Raw genomic sequence first — 20,402 nt, forward strand, 5'->3', positions numbered from 1 at the left:
CTAGCCCCACTGCTGCCCATCTGTGCACCTGCTTGGTGTTGAGCAGAACAGAACTGCTGAAGTATTGAGAGGGGAATACCCTCTCCACCCGCCCTTCCCCACCATTCTTAGGCCTCTGTCTCCACTTACTGCCCCCTACCGGTTTTTCCAGCCAGTGAGTGGGCCTGACTTGTGTGGTCTCCTCTTAATTCACCACCCGCTCTCCTTTCTAGAACCGTGCCTACCTTGGGGGCGAAGCTCAAGTTCTGCCTTCTGAGGAAGCCCAGTACTTCAGGCCTGTGAACGCTGTCAGTCTCTTGTATCTTAAATGTCGTCTTAGCATGCTCATTCTTTTATCTGTTTCATCTGGGGCTGGCCTGCCTCCCCAGGCAGCGGACAGAAAGGATTTGATGATAGCACTGTTTCCCCAGTGCATTTAAAAGGCACGGCTTGAGCTTAATAAACTTCTCAAAAAGAAACCCATACTGCTTTGAGTTCATTTAGTTAAAAAATGGTGTTATTTAGTCCGTCGGGGTTTTGCCTTGCCTTTCATCTGCCAGGGGTGAAAGGAAATTGTAAATTTGTAGAAGCATTAGGGGTTTTCTGAGCACTGAAGAAAACCCTTAGGAACTCAGGTGTGTTTTTAGTAGTTCACAAGAATGGGGTTGATCTGGTGACTTGATGAGGCAAAAATTGCTTAATTCTTATGCTAATTAAGATTCTCCTTTGGTTGATTCTCCTTTCTCCAACCTGCTGGTAAACTTCCACTCCACCTCTGCTGTGGGAGGGAAAGCAAGGCAGGGCTGAGGGCATCCCTGTCCTCTGCTCTTCCGGAACACGTTTCTTTCCTATTTTGAATTCCCACAACAGCCCTGCAAGGTACATACTATCCTCATAGTTACATACATGCTTGGAAAGGTTGGGTAATTTGCCAAAGGCCACACAGCGAGGAAGTGAGAGACTGGGGATTTAAGCTGATGTTTGTGCAGCCAATGAGCGTCATACACCTCTGAATTACCTTCCCCTTGCCCCGTGTGTGTGTGTGTGTGTGTGTGTGTGTGTGTGTGTGTGTGTGTGTGTGATATTTGTACTTGAGCTGCCTGGAATTACCCTCTCTTTTTTGTTCCGTCACTTGATTAGTCCCTCTCAAAATGGGTTTCTTTGTTTTCATTAAGCAAATGTCCACAGTCTTCCTTGAGGGAGTTTTTCCTGTGGTGACCTTCTGCTGTCTTATCATATCTTGGGGCAGCATGTGAATGCAGTTGTTCTAAATACAGTACCTCAGTTCTCTGTGCCAGGGCTGAGCTGGGGCTGGGCCCTTTAGGGGCTGAGTTTTCATCGGAGATCCAATGCTGACTAACTCACTTGACACAGTGGTCATTGATCCAGCAAATGTTTATTAAGGGCCTACTATGTGACTTGCACTGTCATTAAGCCAGTCCTTAATTTCTTCATCTAGAAAAGGTCAAGTGCTTTCACTTAACTCTCAATGTTCTTACGAGGAAAAGCCAATACAGCACTTTGGAAATTCATATGTATTTGTATACATTATTTGCATATAGTTATGTATAATTCAAGATGATGCTATGGATAATTCATAGTGGGCCCTGAACTTGGAGTTTTCAGCACGGAGCAGTTTTGTTTTGAATCCCTTATAACTCTTTCCTTATCTCCTGACGGACCAATGGCCTGTGCACAAATGTCCAAGTTGAGAGGTGTTGCCTGTCATTTAGTTATCCTACAGGGAGAATGCCCGTTGGCTATGGTTGCACATTCTCATAGTGAAGCATGCTGGAGGAGTTACAGAAGGTGTCTCCAGTGAAGTTCTGGGCCAGCTCCTTGGTAAAAGGCTTAATTGTTGTTTAATTGATCTTGTTGCTCCTCTGTATAACAATCCAGTTCCCATTTCTTTCTTTCTTTTTTTTTTTGAGATGAAGTCTCGCTCTGTGGCCTGGGCTGGAGTGCAGTGGCGCAATCTGGGCTCACTGCAAGCTCCACCTCCAGGTTCATGCCATTCTCCTGCCTCAGCCTCCCGAGTAGCTGGGACTACAGGTGCCCATCACCACGCCCAACTAATTTTTTAAAAAAATTTTTAGTAGAGACGGGGTTTCACCGTGTTAGCCAGGATGGTCTCAATCTCCTGACCTCGTGATCCGCCCGCCTTGGCCTCCCAAAGTGTTGGGATTACAGGCATGAGCCACCGTGCCCGGCCCCAGTTCCCATTTCTTTAAGGGAGTAAGTTCAAATTCCTTAGCTTGGCATTCAGGTTCTTCCATGGTTTGATTCTAACCGGTCTTCCCACTCTGACCTCCTGTCTATCTAAACTTGCTGCTTTTTCTGGGTAGGTTCTGTGTTTCACATCTCCTTGCTCCATGTTTCCACTTCTACAGCATCTTCCCATGACTGCTTCCCTGCCTTGTACCGCTTCCCTTTTCTACATATTCAGATAGGAGTGAACTTTAAGGTTTAGCTCAAATGCTACTCCCTGTTCTTCCTTTTTTTTTTTTGGAAGCCCCAGACTGCTTCCCTGCCTTGCACTGCTTCCCTTTTCTACATATCCAAATGGGAGTGAACTTTAAGGTTCAGCTCAAATGCTACTCCTTGTTCTTCTCTTTTTTCTTTTTTTTGAAGCCCCAATGGCCCTAACTGGAATAATATCCCACTTGCACTTCTGTAGCCATTTTTTGTCTACTCTCTGATTGCCCTAGCACAGTCTACGTTAATTTTGTAGTTTTGTACACACAGATTAGGCCCTTCTAAAAATTGTATTCCCCTTAAGGTATGGAATGTATACACACCATCTTTTCATTTTTTTGGATACATTGATACCAGATTCTCAAATATTTGAGTAAATTAGGCAATATAGTGTAGTAGTTAAGAGTTTTAGAGTCAGAGAGACCAAGTTTCTTACATTACCGCTCATTCCCTGCATGATCTTGCGTACGTTATTTAACCTCTCTGAGCCTCAGTTTCCCCATCTGCAAAGTGGAGGTAATAATATGTACTTGACAGAATGGTTGTGAGGATGGAGGGATTTAAAGTACTTGGTAGGTACATGTTATATAGTAAGTACTCAGTAAGTTAATGTATACAATATATTCATAGTTATTTGGATATAGATTAAGGTGAGTTTGGGTAGCCCAAATTATTTTTAAGGGGTGTTTCATCTAAATAGAATTAGAAACCTCATTTTGGAAAGAGGAACACTTCTTGTTTTACTTGATTTCATTTTAAAAATCAACTCCGAAAATTTCATTAGCCTTAGCGCTCTGGTTGGAAAAACAAATTTTCCAGAATCAGTGCTGGTGATGGCCTCATTTAGGAAATGCCGTTTTAGGGAAATGGCCTCAGGAAAAGCACGCAGATGTATGATCAGAACGCACGTTATGTAATGTACCGTGGCTGATGTGGTCGGTGGGCACATCATCTGCCTGGGTGAGATGAGAGGTTTTCTGAATCTGCTCCAGCCAGAGCTGAAAGAACGTGAGAGACACTGTGGTGGTGACTTCATCCCTGTACCCCTCCCACTCCATGTCTCAGGCTTGACTTGCTGTATGAGAGCACAGGCCCTCTGAATGTGTTAGAGCACTTCTTCCCACGTGGAAGCCAGGGCCCCTCTTTCAGTTGCTGAGCGTCCACTGTACATTTCTAGGTGGTTATTTGTTCCTCAGCAGGGCAGGATCTGTCCTCAGCACTGCCTTTAAGGCTGGCCCTGTCATTTCTCCTTGAGTCTTAGCTGTTGTTTAAATTAGCTGCTTGGTCAAGGTGTTTGATATAGTTGATTGCCACCTAGTGGCTACAGATAAGACTGCGTGTCACGGAAACAAGAAAAATGCTATGGAGAATTTTGTTTCATTCTAAGATTTGCATAGGGTGTGTGTGTGTGTGCGTGTGTGTGTATGTGTTTTGTTTGTTTTTGCTAGTACAATGCCAGGAGTCTGGGCTGTAGAATGGTATTTACAAGGGACTATCACTTGCTTTTCTTATAGTTAAGCACATCGAACTAGGTTAAATGCTACGTACAGACTTGGGGAAATGGGGAGTTGTGGGAAGTGCCTCTCTCCAAGCACAGTTTCTGATTGGATATGTTCTCAGGCTTCCCAGATATGGGGAGAGAGGAAAGACGGGTCTTTGGGGACTCTTCCTTAAACTGTTTTAACTGCAACCTGGGGCTTGTGCTGGGGCTAAGAGAGGACAGTTGGTTGTGGCCAGCATTTGGATTGTGTGTAGCTCATTTCTCCAGCTTCCTTGGTATAGATGAGGTTTTACTTTATGCTCCTGCTGGTGGTGGCTGTCCCTCCAGCTCTGTGGTACTCTTCCTCAAAGGAAGGCAGGTGGTCATATGCTAATAGGAAGCACATTCCCACATATCTATCAGGCTCCAGCCAGACTTACGTAAGTTGGAGAGTTTGTCCTAACTTACCTGCTTTTTTTTTCACTTGTCAAACATAGAGTCGGGAGGTTCACCTTTGATGAAAGCTAATGGACTCATGGAGTGCTCAATTTCCTCTCTCTCTGTTCTTTCCGCAACACCTGCTCTCAGTCAAGCGGTAGAGTGTTGGAATTTGGGGATAGAGCGGTGATCATGAAGGGATATGATCCTCGTCCTCATAGAATGTACTAGTTGGGGAGGCATTACTTGAAGAGAAGAATTACCTGAACAAATATAAAATTGCTCTGAAGAAAAGATGTATAGTACTCAGAGAGTGAGAAACAGGGGTGGGTTCAGCCTGATTAGATAAGTCAGGGAAGGCTTCCTGGAGGAAAGAACTTTTGGGCCAAGGGCTGCAGGTATGTAGTGGCAGGTAGGAGTTGGGCATGCCCCAGGAACTGGCAGAGGCCGGAGCAGCTGGAGCCCAGAGAGGGGTGTGGGGAGGCCAGACCCTGTAGGGCCTCTGAGGCCTTGGGAGGGACTTTTGTCTTCACCTCTAGCGCTCTGGGAAGCCATCACAGGGCTCATTGCTGGTGTTGACATAATTGGGTAGAGAACTGATGTGACGGACAGAAGTGGATGTGGGGAGGCCAGAGAGGAGGCAGTTGCAGTTATGTAGGCAAATGGAGTGTTTTGTTTAGGGGTTGCTGATAGTGATGAGAAGGAGTGGGCAGAATTGAGACGTGCTTAGGAGACAACATGGGCAGACTTGGGAATGGACATGGCACATGAAGGAGCCTGGCGTGTGAGAGGATGACATGCACTGGTGACTTGTGTGGCAGGGTGAACGGCGGTGCCCTTCATCACACTGGGGATGAGGAAGAGGCCCTCGGCTGGCTCTCTGGGGTGAGGGTGGCAGAGGGTGTTTGAGTAGAGAGAGTTTGGTTTTGAGTGTGTTGAGTTTGACCTAGGAATGGGGGTGTGAGCTAAACCTGAAGTCTCTCTGGGGCTCTTGTCCATGTGTCAGCTCTCTGTCATGGGTCCTCTCTGGGGACTCTCAGGTGTTCCACCAGTAAGCCAGCTTGTGTTTCCTTGCCCAGTCACATCAGTACAACAGGTTTTGAGGGACACTGTGTCCAGCCCTGTCCAAGGCACTCTTTGTGCTTCGTGACATGAAGCCATTCATGAATAGTTCCAGAATTATTCCAAATACAAGGTGACGAGGCACAGAGAGTAATTGGCGTCCAGGAAAGGGAGAGATTAACAAGGCCTGGGGACTTTGGTATTCTTATGCTTTAGGCAGCCACAAGGCCAATCCTGTTGCAAGTTCTAACCTCAGTGATGGCCTTTCTGAACTGTAATCTCTTTTTTTTTTTGAGATGGAGTCTCAGACTGTCACCTGGTCTGGAGTGCAATGGTGCAACCTTGGCTCACCACAACCTCCGCCTCCCGGGTTCATGCAATTCTCCTGCCTCAGCCTGCCCAAGTAGCTGGGATTACAGGTGCACACCACCACACCCAGGTTTTTAAAAAAATTTTTTTTTATTTTTAGTTTTTAGTAGAGATGTGGTTTCACTGTGTTGGCCAGACTGGTGTCGAACTCCTGACCTCGTGATCCACCCGCCTTGGCCTCCTGGAACTGTAATCACTTTCTAAGTCCAAAGAGAAAGATGTGACTGAGCAGCAAAACATTTCAGGGTAGTTAATACACAATTTTGGTGACTTTGGAGGTCACAAAGGCAATAGAAATACACTGAAAATACAGTTGTAAGGTTACCTGAGTCCATGTTTGTGTGTGCACATGTATGTTAAGTTTTACCCAAGGAGAAAAAGGAAATGGCTTGACTTGTGGTATTACTGGTGCAACTTGTATAAAATTAAGGTAGATTCTAATTTAAAAAAAATTATGGTAAACCTTCTGTGTTAGTGAAAGATGTATCTATTTGGGTTAAATTTTCTTAAATCCGGTGATTAGTATCCGCTGGCATCTCTAAGAAAAGAAGGGCACTTTCCTCTAGTCCCTGAGTGAGCAGGTGGCTTTTGGAGCAGTCTCTCAAGGCCCAAACTTCTAGCTGCTTCCATGTTTCTTAGCCATCTGGTCCCCTCACTCAGAGAAGCACAGCCCTACCTACTCTGGAAAGGAGATACTTGGCCTCCCCAGATGCCGGCAGTTACGACTTCCCTCCACTCTGGCCAGCATTCTGCTTTTCTAGCGACAGATGTTTCTGCAAAGTAAATATTATTGACTCTGCTTGGCTCCTTGCTGTGTCTTGCACTGCCTGTACATGAAACAGCAGGGTTATATGAGGAGGGTGCCACGAAGCTTGGCATGCACCCAGCACCAGTGCCAGCCTCTTCTCTTTTCCCTCTCCTCTTACTGGAATGTGTGTGTTAGATTCCTGTGTGCATCAGAGGGAAAGCTCTTGAAATAAATCTTCGGGCTGCTCCATATCCAAGGTGAAAATCTACAAAAGATACCACCAATCCTACTGGGTTGAAATAGGCAAGAAGCAATGGTTTTTTAGGTAGAAAATTCTCTTTTTAGTGTTGTTTTCATTCTCTCAAGTAACATAGAGGGTTTACCTCAATGGGGTGAAGTGGTATGGTGTTCCCACATACTACAAGGATCTAAGTTCACAGGACTTAAGTCACAGGTCCTCTCCTTAGTGACCTTGTGCTCTTATGTCAGTCCTTTAACTTCTCCGAGCTCCAAACAGTTATTCATGCTTACCTTTCCTGGTTCCTCTTACTGGAGGACTCATATATGAGAAAAGAACAGCCCAGCTATACCTAGAACTGAATCTTGTGATGTGCAAAGTGCCTATAAAGTATGTCTCACTGGATCCTCCCTGCCTAACCCCCAGGCTGACAGCCTCCGTCAGATGAGATAACTGACACTTTATGACTAACCCAGGGTTGATTACATATCTGATCTATGGTGGAGCTAGAACTTGAACCCAGGAGCTGTGGGATTGGGGTGGGGGCAAGGGGTTGGGGTTGATCAGCCTGTCACCACCACCCCATAGAATGCAAGTGGAGAAGGGAGGTTCTCAAAAACAAGCTTGAGATGCTGTCCCGAAGTCTGGGGAATGGATTCCAAACAAGTAAAAGGACAGCTGTCCACTTTAACTTTACTGAAAAATTCCTCTATCAAGCCTGAGGTGAGTTCCTTTTTCAGGTCCATTCATTAAGATTCTCACTCTACCCAGCTTTCCTCGTTGACCTGAAGCCCAATATTGACTCCATACCAGCAGTCATTACTTAATCATCTATCCGGGGATCGGCCTCTCCCTCAGCTTCATGGGGTCCTCACTGCTTCTCAGGCTTGCACTGTGGCAGGGTGTGCTCTGTGCCAGTGGACAAGGAAATCAGGTCACCATAAGCTAACAGGCCCTGCCCTGGTTCAGCGGGTCCCCCCGTGCAGAAGCTTCACAAAGGCCCCGTTGTGCATGACCAGCCACTCCCTGATCCTCACTGGCAGCTGCCCTCGGCAGTGCGGCTTTTCAGGTGTGTGCTGGGAGCTTTCCCGAGCCTGACTTGCATTTCACCTGTTTCCACTTTGTTGAGGTGATTGAGTTTCTCTTGCTTGTGGGGGAGGCACAGGATTGTCAGGTGGTTAGAAAGGCAAACCTGTGTTACTCTTAGTGCAGACTTTTGTGAGTTCTGATCAGGGAACATTCTGACTAAAATAGGAATGTGCATAACCATACCCACATGTGATGCACACACATTTGGGGACTCTAATAGAACATTGTCTTCTACTTTAAAATGTTAGTCTTTCCCTTTTTTCTCGTGTCTGCCTGTGGCCTCCTCCTGCCTTCCTCCCCACGATGTTCTGGCTTTCGGGTGCATCTGTTTCCTTCTTGGTTTGCTTTTTGTGATTTGTGTTCTGAGGGATAGCCTCAGCCTGGGCTGGCCAGTTTTGTGAGATGCCTGGGTCCCCTGCCAACATCTTTTGACATTTTGGTAAGGACCATTCTGTGCAAGTGACTGAATGAGGGGGAGATCAGAGACTGTTGGCTCCTGCGTTCCCCTTCTTCACCCCAAGTGCCTTCTTTTGGTGTAGAGCAGAGCGCTTTGGACAAGCTGCAGCTAGCTCAGGACCGTGTCATCACAGCGTGTGGGAGGGCAGTCCAGGAGTAGGAGCTGCAGCTGCTGTCCATGCAGTAGCCTGAGCCCTGGTCCTGAGAACAGCAGCACAGCCCACGCCCGGCTCTTCCACTGGCAGCCATTGCTTGGAATGAGCACTGAGGATTGGATTTGTATCCAGTGCCCCTCCACCGCCTCCCACATTTATTCAGCATACACTGAGCAGGATACACTGCCAGGTACACAGAGGAAACAAACCAAACCAAAGAGAAAGATGGAAAACACGATCCCTAACCTCAAGGGACAAATCTGGGAGCTAAGAAAAAGTACTGGGAGTCACGGATGCTTTTATTCTAGTAGGTTATGTTGATCTGTGCAGCCACAATACACCCCCCACCACCCCCCGCCGTAACCCACCCCCGCCCCCCGCCCATATCTTATTAAAGCCAGGCCTTGTTGCCGGTTCTGCCTCATGTTTCCCTCCCCTGGGCATTTGGACATAATGCCATTTCCCCTTCAATGAGGGAAACATGTATGAGGGTAATTTGAATGATTAGCCTAATCTGCAGGAAGACTGCACATGGAATTAAGTTAAGCACATTTGTCCTCAGCAGCCAGATCTGCCAGTCCACTTAAAGGTACCTTGGTGGTTTCATACCCTTAAGAGAAGTTGAAGGCTCGGAAGGATCGTTGGCTTTCATTACTATCTTCAGTGAAAGCTTATGATGATGATTTTTTAATGATAAGGGCCCTTGAGAGTTTTTCTTATGGATACTGTGTGGAATGTGTTTTTACCCTAATACAAAACATTGAGGGGGCTTTGTTCTCCTGGTGGTGTTGGATGTGGCCAGCCAGGAAAATTCTGGTGAGCTTTGTCAGGCCAGCAGTCCACTCTGCTCATGAGAAGAGTGGAGAGGGTTGTGAGAACCTGGGCCTCGCCCGTGCTTGAGTCAGAAGAGGAAGGCCAGGTACTATGGGTAGGGCAGTTCCCAGCCCCTCCTTCCAGCCTTCTCCAGGCTCCCTCCCTAGTGAAAGTTTGTGTTGTGAGTAGGACCTAGGGGAAATTATTGTTGAGTCATACGTATGGGGAAAGCTGCACTGACTACTTGGAGGGTCAGTAGCAGAGCAGACCTGCAGGCTGTGGACACTAAGGTTGGCTCTGATCCAAGCTTTCTCCCCAACTTCCTTTGGCAAGTGGATTCCCACATGTCAGATGGAGATAACAAGTTGCCTTTAGGAAGTAGAGATAGAACTTGAATTGTTAAAGCCAATATAACAAAAATATTAACTTCTAGAACAAATCAGTGCTTCATGTTATAACCAAGTGTTGGCTATTTTGAATTTATATTCTTTTGTGCTTTGAAATGGACTCAGGAACAAATTTGCCTCCTAAGATATTCCTAGAAGGACCAATACGGGCAGCAAATCAGAAAGCCAGTTTAATTTTAGTAATTCCTGATTTTTCCTGTCTTTTTCTTGCTAGATTTGTCTTCAGCGAAGCGGAAGTTTGCAGATTCCTTAAATGAATTTAAATTTCAGTGCATAGGAGATGCAGAAACAGATGATGAGATGTGTATAGGTAAGTCATAACTGTGCAGAAGATAAAAATGTTCATTGTTTGTCATAGCCTTCAGTGTCCCAGCAGAGCCTTTTTCCTGGGATAGGAAGTCTCTAAGGTTAGTAAAGAAGGAAGTGCTTAGTGGAAGTGGAGGGCCAGAAATATGTGAGGATCGGGGCTTGGGGCTACTCTGGTCTTCTTGAGTTTTGGGATTGCCTCACCCTCTAGCTTGCAGGAGAGAAAGCTTGAAGTTTTGTGGTGGGACTCTTCTTTCCACCTCCCTTTAGTGATTTTCTGACTGGTGACATTCTTTCCCTCCAACCACAGTACCAAGCTTAGAGCATATGTAGAACACAGGTAGATGAGGGAAAAATTAGATCAGAGGTTGCAAAATGATAGGCTGAGATCAGAACACAGCCCAGTTTTCTTTGGTTCTCATTGTTTAAAATTGAATGACCATACAAATTCAATTCATAATCTAAAATTCCAGTTTTCCAACTTCTTCAAAAAGTTTGAGAATTTGATCTACTGGCCCCCTCTTCTGACCTGGCAGCAGTTGGCTGAGCTATGAATCTGCCACTGCCTTCAGATAGGGAGAGGAGCTCCATGTCGGGTTCTCCTGTGCTGTCTACAGGGAGGTCCCTGCCTCTCCTGTTTCCTTAAAAAGAGGCTGAGGTGGGTTACTGTTTATCGCCACGGTGTGTTGCTTCACTCTTCACCATCACCTGCCTTGATCTGTAGGCAGCTGTAAGCATGGAGGATTTGCAATGTCAAGACACCTTTCTTTGCCAGGGCCTTGTCATTGCACACTGTTCTTCTATGGGCGCCTTGGTTGACTCCATTAAATGGGCAAGAATTGAGAAAGTTTTATTGGATGAATTAATTCTTCAAATGCTTATTGAGTTCCTGTTGCCGTGCAGAACATCAGCATCTGGAGCTGGCACAGGCAATTGGGAGACAGCTGAGGGTGGTGAAAACGCATCCTTGTAACTTGTGAATGTATGGATGCTTTTCCCAACATGGCTTAAGGGTCTCAAGTATCCTCAGGGCCACTGCACATAATGCTTATTGCTTTTGTGAATAGTTTTGGCAAAGATGACTGTTCATGTGTGAGCACCATGCTTCAAGCTGCATTCTATTAATGAGTGGCTTGAGGACTCAGAGAGGAGGAACCCAAAGAGAAGCCAGAGATGTGGCTTCCAATGCCAGCAGCACTGTTTGTTTAGCTCTGGTGCCAAAGAAAAGGCTGGGTTCTGACGCAACGCCATGACAAAGGTTGAGGAGGTCGAATCTGGACAGGAAATCCTTCAACTCCTAAGCGGAACTCTGCCCCTTCCAGCCTGGGGCCTGGAAGCCTGCCAACATCTCACCAGTCCTGGGTACTCTCAGGAACAGGCAGATCTTTTCCTTGAAGAAATCATTCCCTAGCTAGAGTGCCAGGTGGAATTAACCTGCATTTCTGGGTCATCCTTAATGGTTAATGATTAAAAAGATGAAGGGAGCCTTGGGAAGCAATTGACTTTAGGCATCTGTGTGTGCCAAGGAATTAAAATCCATAACATAATAGCCAGAGCTGGAAAGGCTCCCCAAGACCTGTGACACTCCTTCCGCCTCATGGCCCCTTTCTCTTTTCCAGCAAGATCTTTGCAGGAGTTTGCCACTGTCCTCAGGAATCTTGAAGATGAACGGATACGGATGGTGAGTAGGGCTGGGCTACTCTTGGTCCCAGATAGTATGTTCATGTTGAGGGAGTGAGGGATTGGTTATCAGAGGAACTAAATTCAAATCCAGACTCTGCCATTTGAGTGTTTTGAGCTCTTCAGCAAGCCTCATCTTTGTATTGTTTGAAGCCTTTTGTAAATATTAAAGGATTACTCTGGTGGATAACTTTAGAACAACGTAGTTAAATGACGTTCTTCTGAAGATTCATTTTAAGGTATTTTCATAAGGTGTATGACTTAAGGGTGGATCTTTTGAATTATTTCACTTTTTTGGGCCTCAGATTCTCTACCAGCAGAATGAGAAAGAAGATGCCTCACTCTGCCCCTCCCCCCATCTTACTGAACATGATCAAGAGCCCTTTGAGCGCAGGGATCACTTCCCTTTTCATTTTTTTTTTTTGAGACGGAGTCTTGCTCTGTCGCCCAGGCTGGAGTACAGTGCTGTGATCTGGGCTTACTGCAAGCTCCGCCTCCTGGGTTCATGCCATTCTCCTGCCTCAGCCTCCTGAGTAGCTGGGACTACAGGTGCCTGCCACCACACCCAGCTAATTTTTGTATTTTTAGTAGAGACAGGGTTTCAACCATGTTAGCCAGGATGGTCTCGATCTCCTGACCTCGTGATCCATCTGCCTCGGCCTCCCAAAGTACTGGGATTACAGGCATGAGCCACCGTGCCCGGCCTTTGCTTTTCATTTTTAAGCACCCAACCCAGTGCCTGCCAGGTAGGAGGGACCCAGTAAACAGGTACTTTGTAATGAAGGTAACTATAAAAAGCTCTTCAAGGGAGGCATTGTCCACATTTAAGAGTCAAATGCTGATCTCCAGGTTCTTAAGAGATATCTTTTGTACTAGAATTTATTGTTCTGGCAGACAGAGAGGGCCTCACTCTGTCACCTAGGCTGGAGTGCAGTGGTGCCATCATAGCTCACTGTAGCTTCAAACTCCTGGGCTCAAGCGATCCTCCTGCTTCAGTCTCCTGAGTCGCTACAACTATAGGTCTGCACTGCTGTGCCTAGCTAATTTATTTTTGTTTTTTTGTAGAGATGAGGTCTTGCTGTATTACCCAGGCTGATCTCAAACTCCAAACCTTAAGTGATGCAGGAGTGCCTTGCCTCTCAAAGTGCTGGGATTACAGGCACGAGCCACCGTGCCCAGCCTGTTATTTATTCTGATATAGTTCAGCATTAGCAGATAAGAGATTCCACATCTACAGGAAGTTCCTTTGCATTTTCCTCCATATCCCTAAGATATGAGGAATGAAGTCCCCTGCTGACTTGAAGTCCCCTGCTGCCTGTCCACTGATTTTCCACTAGGAGGGCGTGTCTTCAGGCAGCAATGCTCCAAAGTCCTAGGAAATCTTGCATCAATCAACATTTTCTTCTCTTCCCATGCTAACAGTTGGTAGTTTGAACACTATTCACCAAGACATTATGTAGCCAAGTACTTTACATGCATTTTCTATTTTAACCCTCGTGATGACTCTGGGAAGTGGTATCTGTATTATCGCCATTTTTTAGATGAAGATATTGAGGTTTACAGAGGTTAAGTAACTTGTCACAGATCACACAGTTAATAAGTGGTACAGTCTGGGTTCAAACCCAAGACTGCATTATGTTAAAAAATGTGGGGGCCAGGTAATGGCCTGTAATCCATGGCTCATGCCTGTAATCCCAGCACCTTGGGATGCTGAGGTGAGATAATTGCTTGAGCCTAGGAGTTCAAGACCAGTCTGGAGGCAACATAGACCTCATTTCAACAAAAATTTCTTTTAAGTAGCCTGGCATTGTGGCATATGCTTGTAGTCCCCAGCTACTTGGGAGGAGGTAGGAGGATCGCTTGTGCCAGGGAGGTCAAGGCTGCAGTGATCTGTGATTGCACCATTGCACTCCAGCCTGGGCAACAGAGCAAGACCCTGTGTCAAAAAAAAAAAAAAAAAAAAAAAGGAGGCTTCCTTTAAAACTCCAAACAGAGTAGAAGCCTCTTACCTTCTGCCCTACAGAAAGAGCAGTTTCTCTTGATTGCTCACTGCTGGTGCCTGAACCAGAATCAGAAGGGTGGTGGCGGCAGCAGTGGGGGTTGGTGGTGGGTGGAAGCAAGGGAAAGCTTGTGTGTTTGTGCATGTGCTGGTGCCTGAGAAATGATTCTTTTGAGTCTGATTCTTGGCTGAGTTAGTATTTGGGGGTGGGGGTGTGGTAAGCAAATCACTATGAATACCCTGCAGATTGCTATGGCCTGTGGTAAGGGAACAATGACTGGATTATACTTTTCAGCTTGCCTCTGCAATTTTATTATTAATGTCAGTGAATTGAGTTTCTACTGTCTGCATCTGAGTATCTGGCCATTGCAAGCTCCTTCTGTACCTCCTTGCCCTGTGACAACTTCATCAGTTCAGTTAAACTCAGCAAGCAAAGCTGCACCTTCTCTGGGAAGCCTTTCTTGACTTCCTGGGTTATATGGCTACCCTTGGTATTTTCCTAACATCCAGTTCATGCTTCTCATCCTGTGTTACCACATTGTGTCCTGATAAACATTGTACTTGTCTGTGCCCTATAGTAAATATGAGTTCCTCAAGGGCGGAGAATGGGCTTCCATGTCCCCAACATCAGGCAGTGTTGGAACCAAGTGGATGTTACACAGTCATAGAATCTTAGACTAAGTGGGACCTTATTCCTCACCATCTGCAATTGCTCATTTGACAGATGAGAAAACAGGTCTTATTAAAGCTGATAGCAAGTAGTAGTATGGCTGGGAGAAGGACTTGGGTATCCTGATTCCCAGGTGAGCAGATGAGCACTTTCATATTATAAGCGGCTACTTAGGACTGCATTCTCAATCATGGATGTCCACTGGATTTAACTTGGGGAGTTTGAAAAATACTGATGTCTTGGACTAAATAAGTCCAGGGATTCTGAGTTAGTTGGAGTGTAGCCTAAACATAGGAATTTTAAAAGCTTTCCAGGTGATTCTCCTGTGTAGTTAAGGTTGAGAATCATTGACTTAGGGGCTTGGCCCACCTTTGTGAGCTTCAGAGACTTGCAGATGGTTTGTGGAGAAGTCTTAAGTGAACTGGTTAAGTAACATCAAATAACAATAAAAATAACAAAATCAAACAAATTAACAACACAACACTCTAGGCTTAAATTTCACTCTTCTGAAATAAGAGATCTCCAAATTGAGAAAAGGGCAAATGTGAATAAATTTGGAGACTTGACTTTTTCTGTCCCTTACATTGTTCAGTTAGTTCTTTACTGTGTCCATCTGTGACTTCTGGCATTTACCCGGTTAGTTTCATTGCAGTGGACATGCGTGTGGTTTGGGAAAAATAATGCTTTGTTGCAGTGAGATTCCTGGAATAATTAGCTGAGCAAAGAGTGATAAATGAATGACTTAAAAGGAAAAACTGTAAAATACTGTACTGCCTTAGAAAAGACCATAGAATCTTAGAGCTGGACAGTTCAGCCCACTCGTTTTGCAGATGATGAAATCAGAGCCCAGAGAGGTTAAATGTTTTGCCCATGGTCACACAGTTGGCAGTCAATCAAGAAATAATCCATTCATGCATTTAGTCATTCAAAAATGTTTGAGTGCCCCTTTGTCTCAGCACTCTTCTTTGTTTTGGGGATAGTGGTGGCAAAGTGAGCCTTTACAAGATACTGATGTATATATATGTGTGTGTCTGTGTGTCTGTGTATGTGTGTATGCGTGTGTGTGTGTATAAATGTGTAGTGTGTAGTGGTGAACCAGAACACGCTTGGTAGGGGAGGGAAGTTGAGTTATGTTGGTAATCAGGGAAGCCTCCCTAAAGAGGTGACCTTTAAGCTGAAACCTTAATTACATGAAGGAGCTGTCCCTGTAAGGGTTTGGGAACACAGTGTCTGAAGGAATAGCCAAATGCTATGGCCTTGAAGTGGGACAGGTTTGGTGCATTTGAGGTGCATTGGAGTGCTGGTGGGTTGGAATGCAGGACCTGAGGGGTGAGCCCTGTGAGATGAAGTTGAGAGGCAGCCAGTAGTCAGGAGCTACAGGTGTCCTGGCTCTAGTCTAGTCCTATCTTGGTAGAGCAACACAAAATCAGGCTTGAAAGGTTTTATTTATAACTTGGGTAAATGAATATTTGCAAGAAAATGTCACCTGAAACTTGTAACTTAGACCCCACTCTTTCACCAATTCCTCTCTGCCCCTTCAGATGGTTGCTTACAGTTTTAGAGTTCCTCATTTTTACTTTTAAAGAATCAATATTAATCATGCATGGGAGGAAGATTATCATGTTTTGAAATAATGAGTTTTGATTTGACATGCTATTAGTTCAAGGGTTGTAAACAGTTGACACGTACAACACTGCCTACCCAAGTTTTATCTTAAGACATGGGGAGGCATCTCGTGCTGGAGCTGCGTAATTCTTTACTGATACTGCTTTTGTGTCTTCTTTCCGCTACTCTGTTTTTCTTCACCAGATTGAGAATGCCAGCGAGGTGCTCATCACTCCCTTGGAGAAGTTTCGAAAGGAACAGATCGGGGCTGCCAAGGTGAGAATTTTGCAAGCTTTGGTCTGGATTTTAGGGTGAGAGGTCTGGAAAACATGGCACCTTTTTAAAAAAATCTAAGAGTGTCTTCAGAAAATCGAAGCCCACCTTATTCAGAAAATCTTAGGCAGAGAACTCTATGGAGCCCCACTCATCAGTTCTTTATGGGTGACTGAAGTACGACCATCTGAGCTGTCAACCCCGGAGCAGCCATTCTGGTATTTTGTTATCTAATTGTTTTGTACTTGTTCATAAATCATCCAAAGGTATAAACCACACCTCGTTTGTGTTATTATAATAGATAGCTGTGTGCTTAGACAATTGCCTTTATTGGAGAATACATTTGTTTTTGTGGAATTGTATTTTGTGGAGGTCCAGGACTTGCAGCCTAAGCAGGGGTTACAAATTTGTGCCCTGTGGGTACAGGGACTTTCTTTAAAGGGAGGTAGCTGGTACTTAGGTGTAGCTGATTTTTGTTGGGTCTGGAAATGGGCCCTTTGTTGCTGATTCTTTAAATGTTTCAAGACAAACTGAAAAGCCAATTTTATGTGAAATTTCTTGTTGGCAAATAATTTTAAAATATGTATTACACATTGTGCAGGTCGAAAAATGACATCTGCAGGCCTGCTTCATCCCGGAGATCACTGTTTGTTATCACTGACCTGGAGGGACTGTAACCTAAGCTTGACTAATTCTAGTGTGTTCTTAAGACACTGCAAAGGGAATCCTGTTCCTTTTTAAAAGGTGGATTCTCCAGGGCTCCTTTGCCCTGTAATAAATCACAAGGAGGACCAGGCACAGTGGCTCACACCTGTAATCCCAGCACTTTGGGAGGCTGAGGTGGGCGGATCATGAGGTCAGGAGTTCGAGACCAGCCTGACCAATATGGTGAAACCAGGTCTCTACTAAAAGTACAAAAATCATGGTGGTGGGTGCCTGTAGTTCCCAGCTACTCAGGAGGCTGAGGCAGAAGAATCGCTTGAACCCAGAAGGCGGAGGTTGCAGTGAGCTGAGATCTTGCCACTGACTCCAACCTGGGCAACAGAGCAAGACTCTGTGTCAAAAAAAAAAAAAGAAACTCTAGCCACTTTGACCTTTGGTAGAGTGTTAGAGGCCACCTGCAGGGAAGATGTTTTCACTGGAATCAATGAAAGCAAAAAGATTTCCAACATTTCCTTCCTGTTTTTCTAGACTGTGAGTCAATTCAGCTGCAGTCTCTTATGCCACCTGCAGGGACTTTTGGGCAACACCACCCTCTTACTTTGGATTTTACTTAGTTGCAAAATGAGGTATTCCTTACCCCTACAACACACACACCCCTAAGTGCATCTGCTTTCTGGAAATAGATGTGATTAGGGCCTGCAAAAGATGATGTTTAGTCAGGATCTTTCAGAGGGATGGCTGATCGCAGTTCGAAGGAGGGACCGTGGCAGATTGTCTCTCAGTTTTATAGTAGTACTTTTCTACTTATTTTAGTTTACACATTTATGAGGAAGTGGGAGCTCACTGGTGTTGTATCAGAGATTAAGGAATGTACAATTTGCACGAAGTCTTATTCTACTAAGAATTCATACAGACAGTGAACCAGTCCAGTGATGGCAGATAATAAGCCGTGAGCGAACGCTCCCTCAGTTCCTGGCAGCTCAGGCCCTGCCAGCAGGCCTCCCTTTCTTTTCTTTTTTTTTTTTTGAGACGGAGTCTCGCTCTGTCGCCTAAGCTGGAGCCTCCACACTCTTGAACATGCTTGGCAGTGGCTTCCAGGGGTTATGCAGAGCTTTGAGACCGAGGCAGAGCAGACCTGTCTGTTGAGTCATCTTTTCTTTCTTTTTCTTCTTTTTTTCTTTTCTTTTCTTTTTTTTTTTGAGACGGAGTCTTGCCCTGTCACCCAGGCTGGAGTGCAGTGGTGCAATCTCAGCTCACTGCAAGCTCCGCGTCCCAGGTTCAAGCGAGTCATCTTTTCAGTAGTTACTTCTCCTTCTGAGCACAGATGCCTCTCACTCTGGCCTCTTTTCTCACTGGCTTGGGGGTTACCATGGTTACCAAGGAGGTGAGGCAAGAGTCTGAGTGAGCTCCCTCTGGTCTTAATACCAGTGATTTTAATGACAGGAGGAGGTACTGTCCCCCGGCGGGGGGGTATAGATGGTGACATATTAGGATAAAAGAATTTAAATAGTCACTCACCAAAGCATGTTTCCCCTCATGCATACTCTATTCTCCCATTCTTTAAACCATAATAATGATCAATTATTAAATAACTTTTGGATGATCATTAAAGAATTGTGATAACATTTGGGTGATTTCTCATCCCTCCCCATTTGTCATTTTTTCCCCCGGCATAGCCTCCTTTCCAACATTCCACACACACATACATTTATATCATAACATTATGTAAATTTAAGAGAAAACATACATGCAAACAACAGATCTCCTTCTAGGTGACCCTGGGAGCAGTCTCAAGAACATCTCAGAGCCAGCAAGTGCTCTTCAGGTGGTTTTGGTATTGGCCAAGTGGAGGTTCTGAACTCTGCCTGTGCCATGCTAAAATTACTTTTTCCTCCTCCTCCACTCACTGGTGCTGCTTCGGTTGCCATAACAGCCTGTTGCAGAGTGCACCGTGTTGCAGAGTGCACCGTGTGAAGGCTGCCAGGGAGGAAGATTCTTGGGCATTCTTATGCTAATGTGCTACTCTGGAGTAGGGCACAACCCATGGTGCTTGACATAACCATGGCCCTAAGTTTCTATTTCTGAGTTTGAGGAAATTACTTTTTCCTGTATCAGAGGTACATTAGGAATGCTGGACTCTGGAATAAGTATAATAGACATAAGAGAGTAGTGTAGAGAGTGGGTCTACAGCTAGACTGTCTGAATCCAAATCTCACTTCTGCCATTTGCACGTAGACTTGGGGAGGTTACTGAACCTCTTCATGCCTGTTTCCTGATCTCTAAAATGGGGGTAATAATAAAACTTGTCTCGTAGAGTTATTATGAAGAAGTGAGCGAACTCTTATCAAATGCTTAAAATGGTGTCTAACATATAGCTACCTGAACACGAGAACAATGTTTGTCATGTAGTCATTCAATGTTAGTGATTATATTGGATACATACAGTTCATTTGTTTAAAAAATATGTGAGAGCCTGCTCTGTGCCAGCACTGTTCTGTGCCCTGATATTTGGCGGAGAACGAGGCAGGTGTGGTTGCCATGCTTATGATGTAGCTGGGGTGAAAGACATTAGACAAAAAGATCTAAATAAATGTATAATTTCCAATTGTAGTAGGTTCTTGGGAGGGTTACCTTCATGGCACAGGGGACATGGAAAGCAGGTATGTTCTTGATAAGAAGGAGGCAGGTTCAGGTGATGAGCTCACCACTGTCACCACCATTGCTGGCATTTATTGAGCACTTTCCATGTGGCAGGCACCCTGCCAAGCACTATATGTGGTTTATTTCATTTAACCCTAGAAATCCTTTGAGGAGGGGGTGTCCTTGTTTTTATTTTATTATACGGTCTTTGAGCTGAAAGAAGAAACCTGAGCAATTATCTAATCATTCTCGATTTATAGTTAAGGATATTGAGTCCTGGAGAGGGATGGTGATTTGTTTTCTAGCCAGTCCATATTGAGTTGGGAATAAATTTTAGGATTCTAACTCAATCCTTGACTTAACTACCCCACCGTACACTCGCTGGAAGGTGAAAGCCATCTTGTGTCCTGAGTAATGGACACACTCTCCCATCTTAAGAACATTATCTAAGCTGTAGTACTTTTTTGTCGCAGAGGTCTTATTGCTGTTTTCTCAGAACGGAAATGGCTTCCCTTTCTCCTTATTTTTTTCTCTAACTTTGGGTGTCCTCTTAAACATGGAATGTGGAGGCGCAAGTTGCCAGAATGTCCCAGAATGCCAGTGACTCATGTTCCCTGGCCTTTCCTCACCTCTGGCCAGCTGGACTGTCCTTTTGGCGTTGCTGATAAGGCTGGTGGGAGTGGATACATGTGAGCAGCGTTTGGAATTGGAGCCCCAGTTCAAAGTTGCTGGTTTCACTAATGGAAAAGAATTGCTTAAATCAAGTCTCTTGCCTGTACCCTCCTCAAATTTGAAGGAGTAATGTGTCCTCGGGCTTTTTCTTCATTTGCTGCTAAGTGTTTAATTGTTCTTGTACG

At 45.1% G+C, this 20,402-nt stretch overlaps 1 protein-coding gene across 40 annotated transcripts in view; it reads left to right on the forward strand.

The window, feature by feature from the left end:
- The window catches only part of ARHGAP26 (Rho GTPase activating protein 26), an 899,552-nt gene that overhangs the window by 531,484 nt on the left and 347,666 nt on the right, over window positions 1–20,402 (forward strand). For 33 of the 40 annotated variants that reach the window (XR_010587140.2, XR_012414210.1, XR_012414212.1 and 30 more), the window contains 3 exons: window positions 9,924–10,019; window positions 11,635–11,696; window positions 16,174–16,245. Coding sequence is in view for 29 of the 40 variants with exons in the window: in XM_045394984.3 (XP_045250919.2) it covers window positions 9,924–10,019; window positions 11,635–11,696; window positions 16,174–16,245 (230 nt within the window). In the remaining 11 variants the exon portion in view is untranslated. The remainder of the gene's footprint in view (window positions 1–9,923; window positions 10,020–11,634; window positions 11,697–16,173; window positions 16,246–20,402) is intronic. The other 7 variants (XR_012414213.1, XM_073994506.1, XM_073994507.1 and 4 more) reach the window with 1 other exon arrangement.

This window comes from Macaca fascicularis, chromosome 6 (assembly GCF_037993035.2).
Source record: "Macaca fascicularis isolate 582-1 chromosome 6, T2T-MFA8v1.1".
NCBI classification, from domain to species: Eukaryota; Metazoa; Chordata; class Mammalia; order Primates; family Cercopithecidae; genus Macaca; species Macaca fascicularis.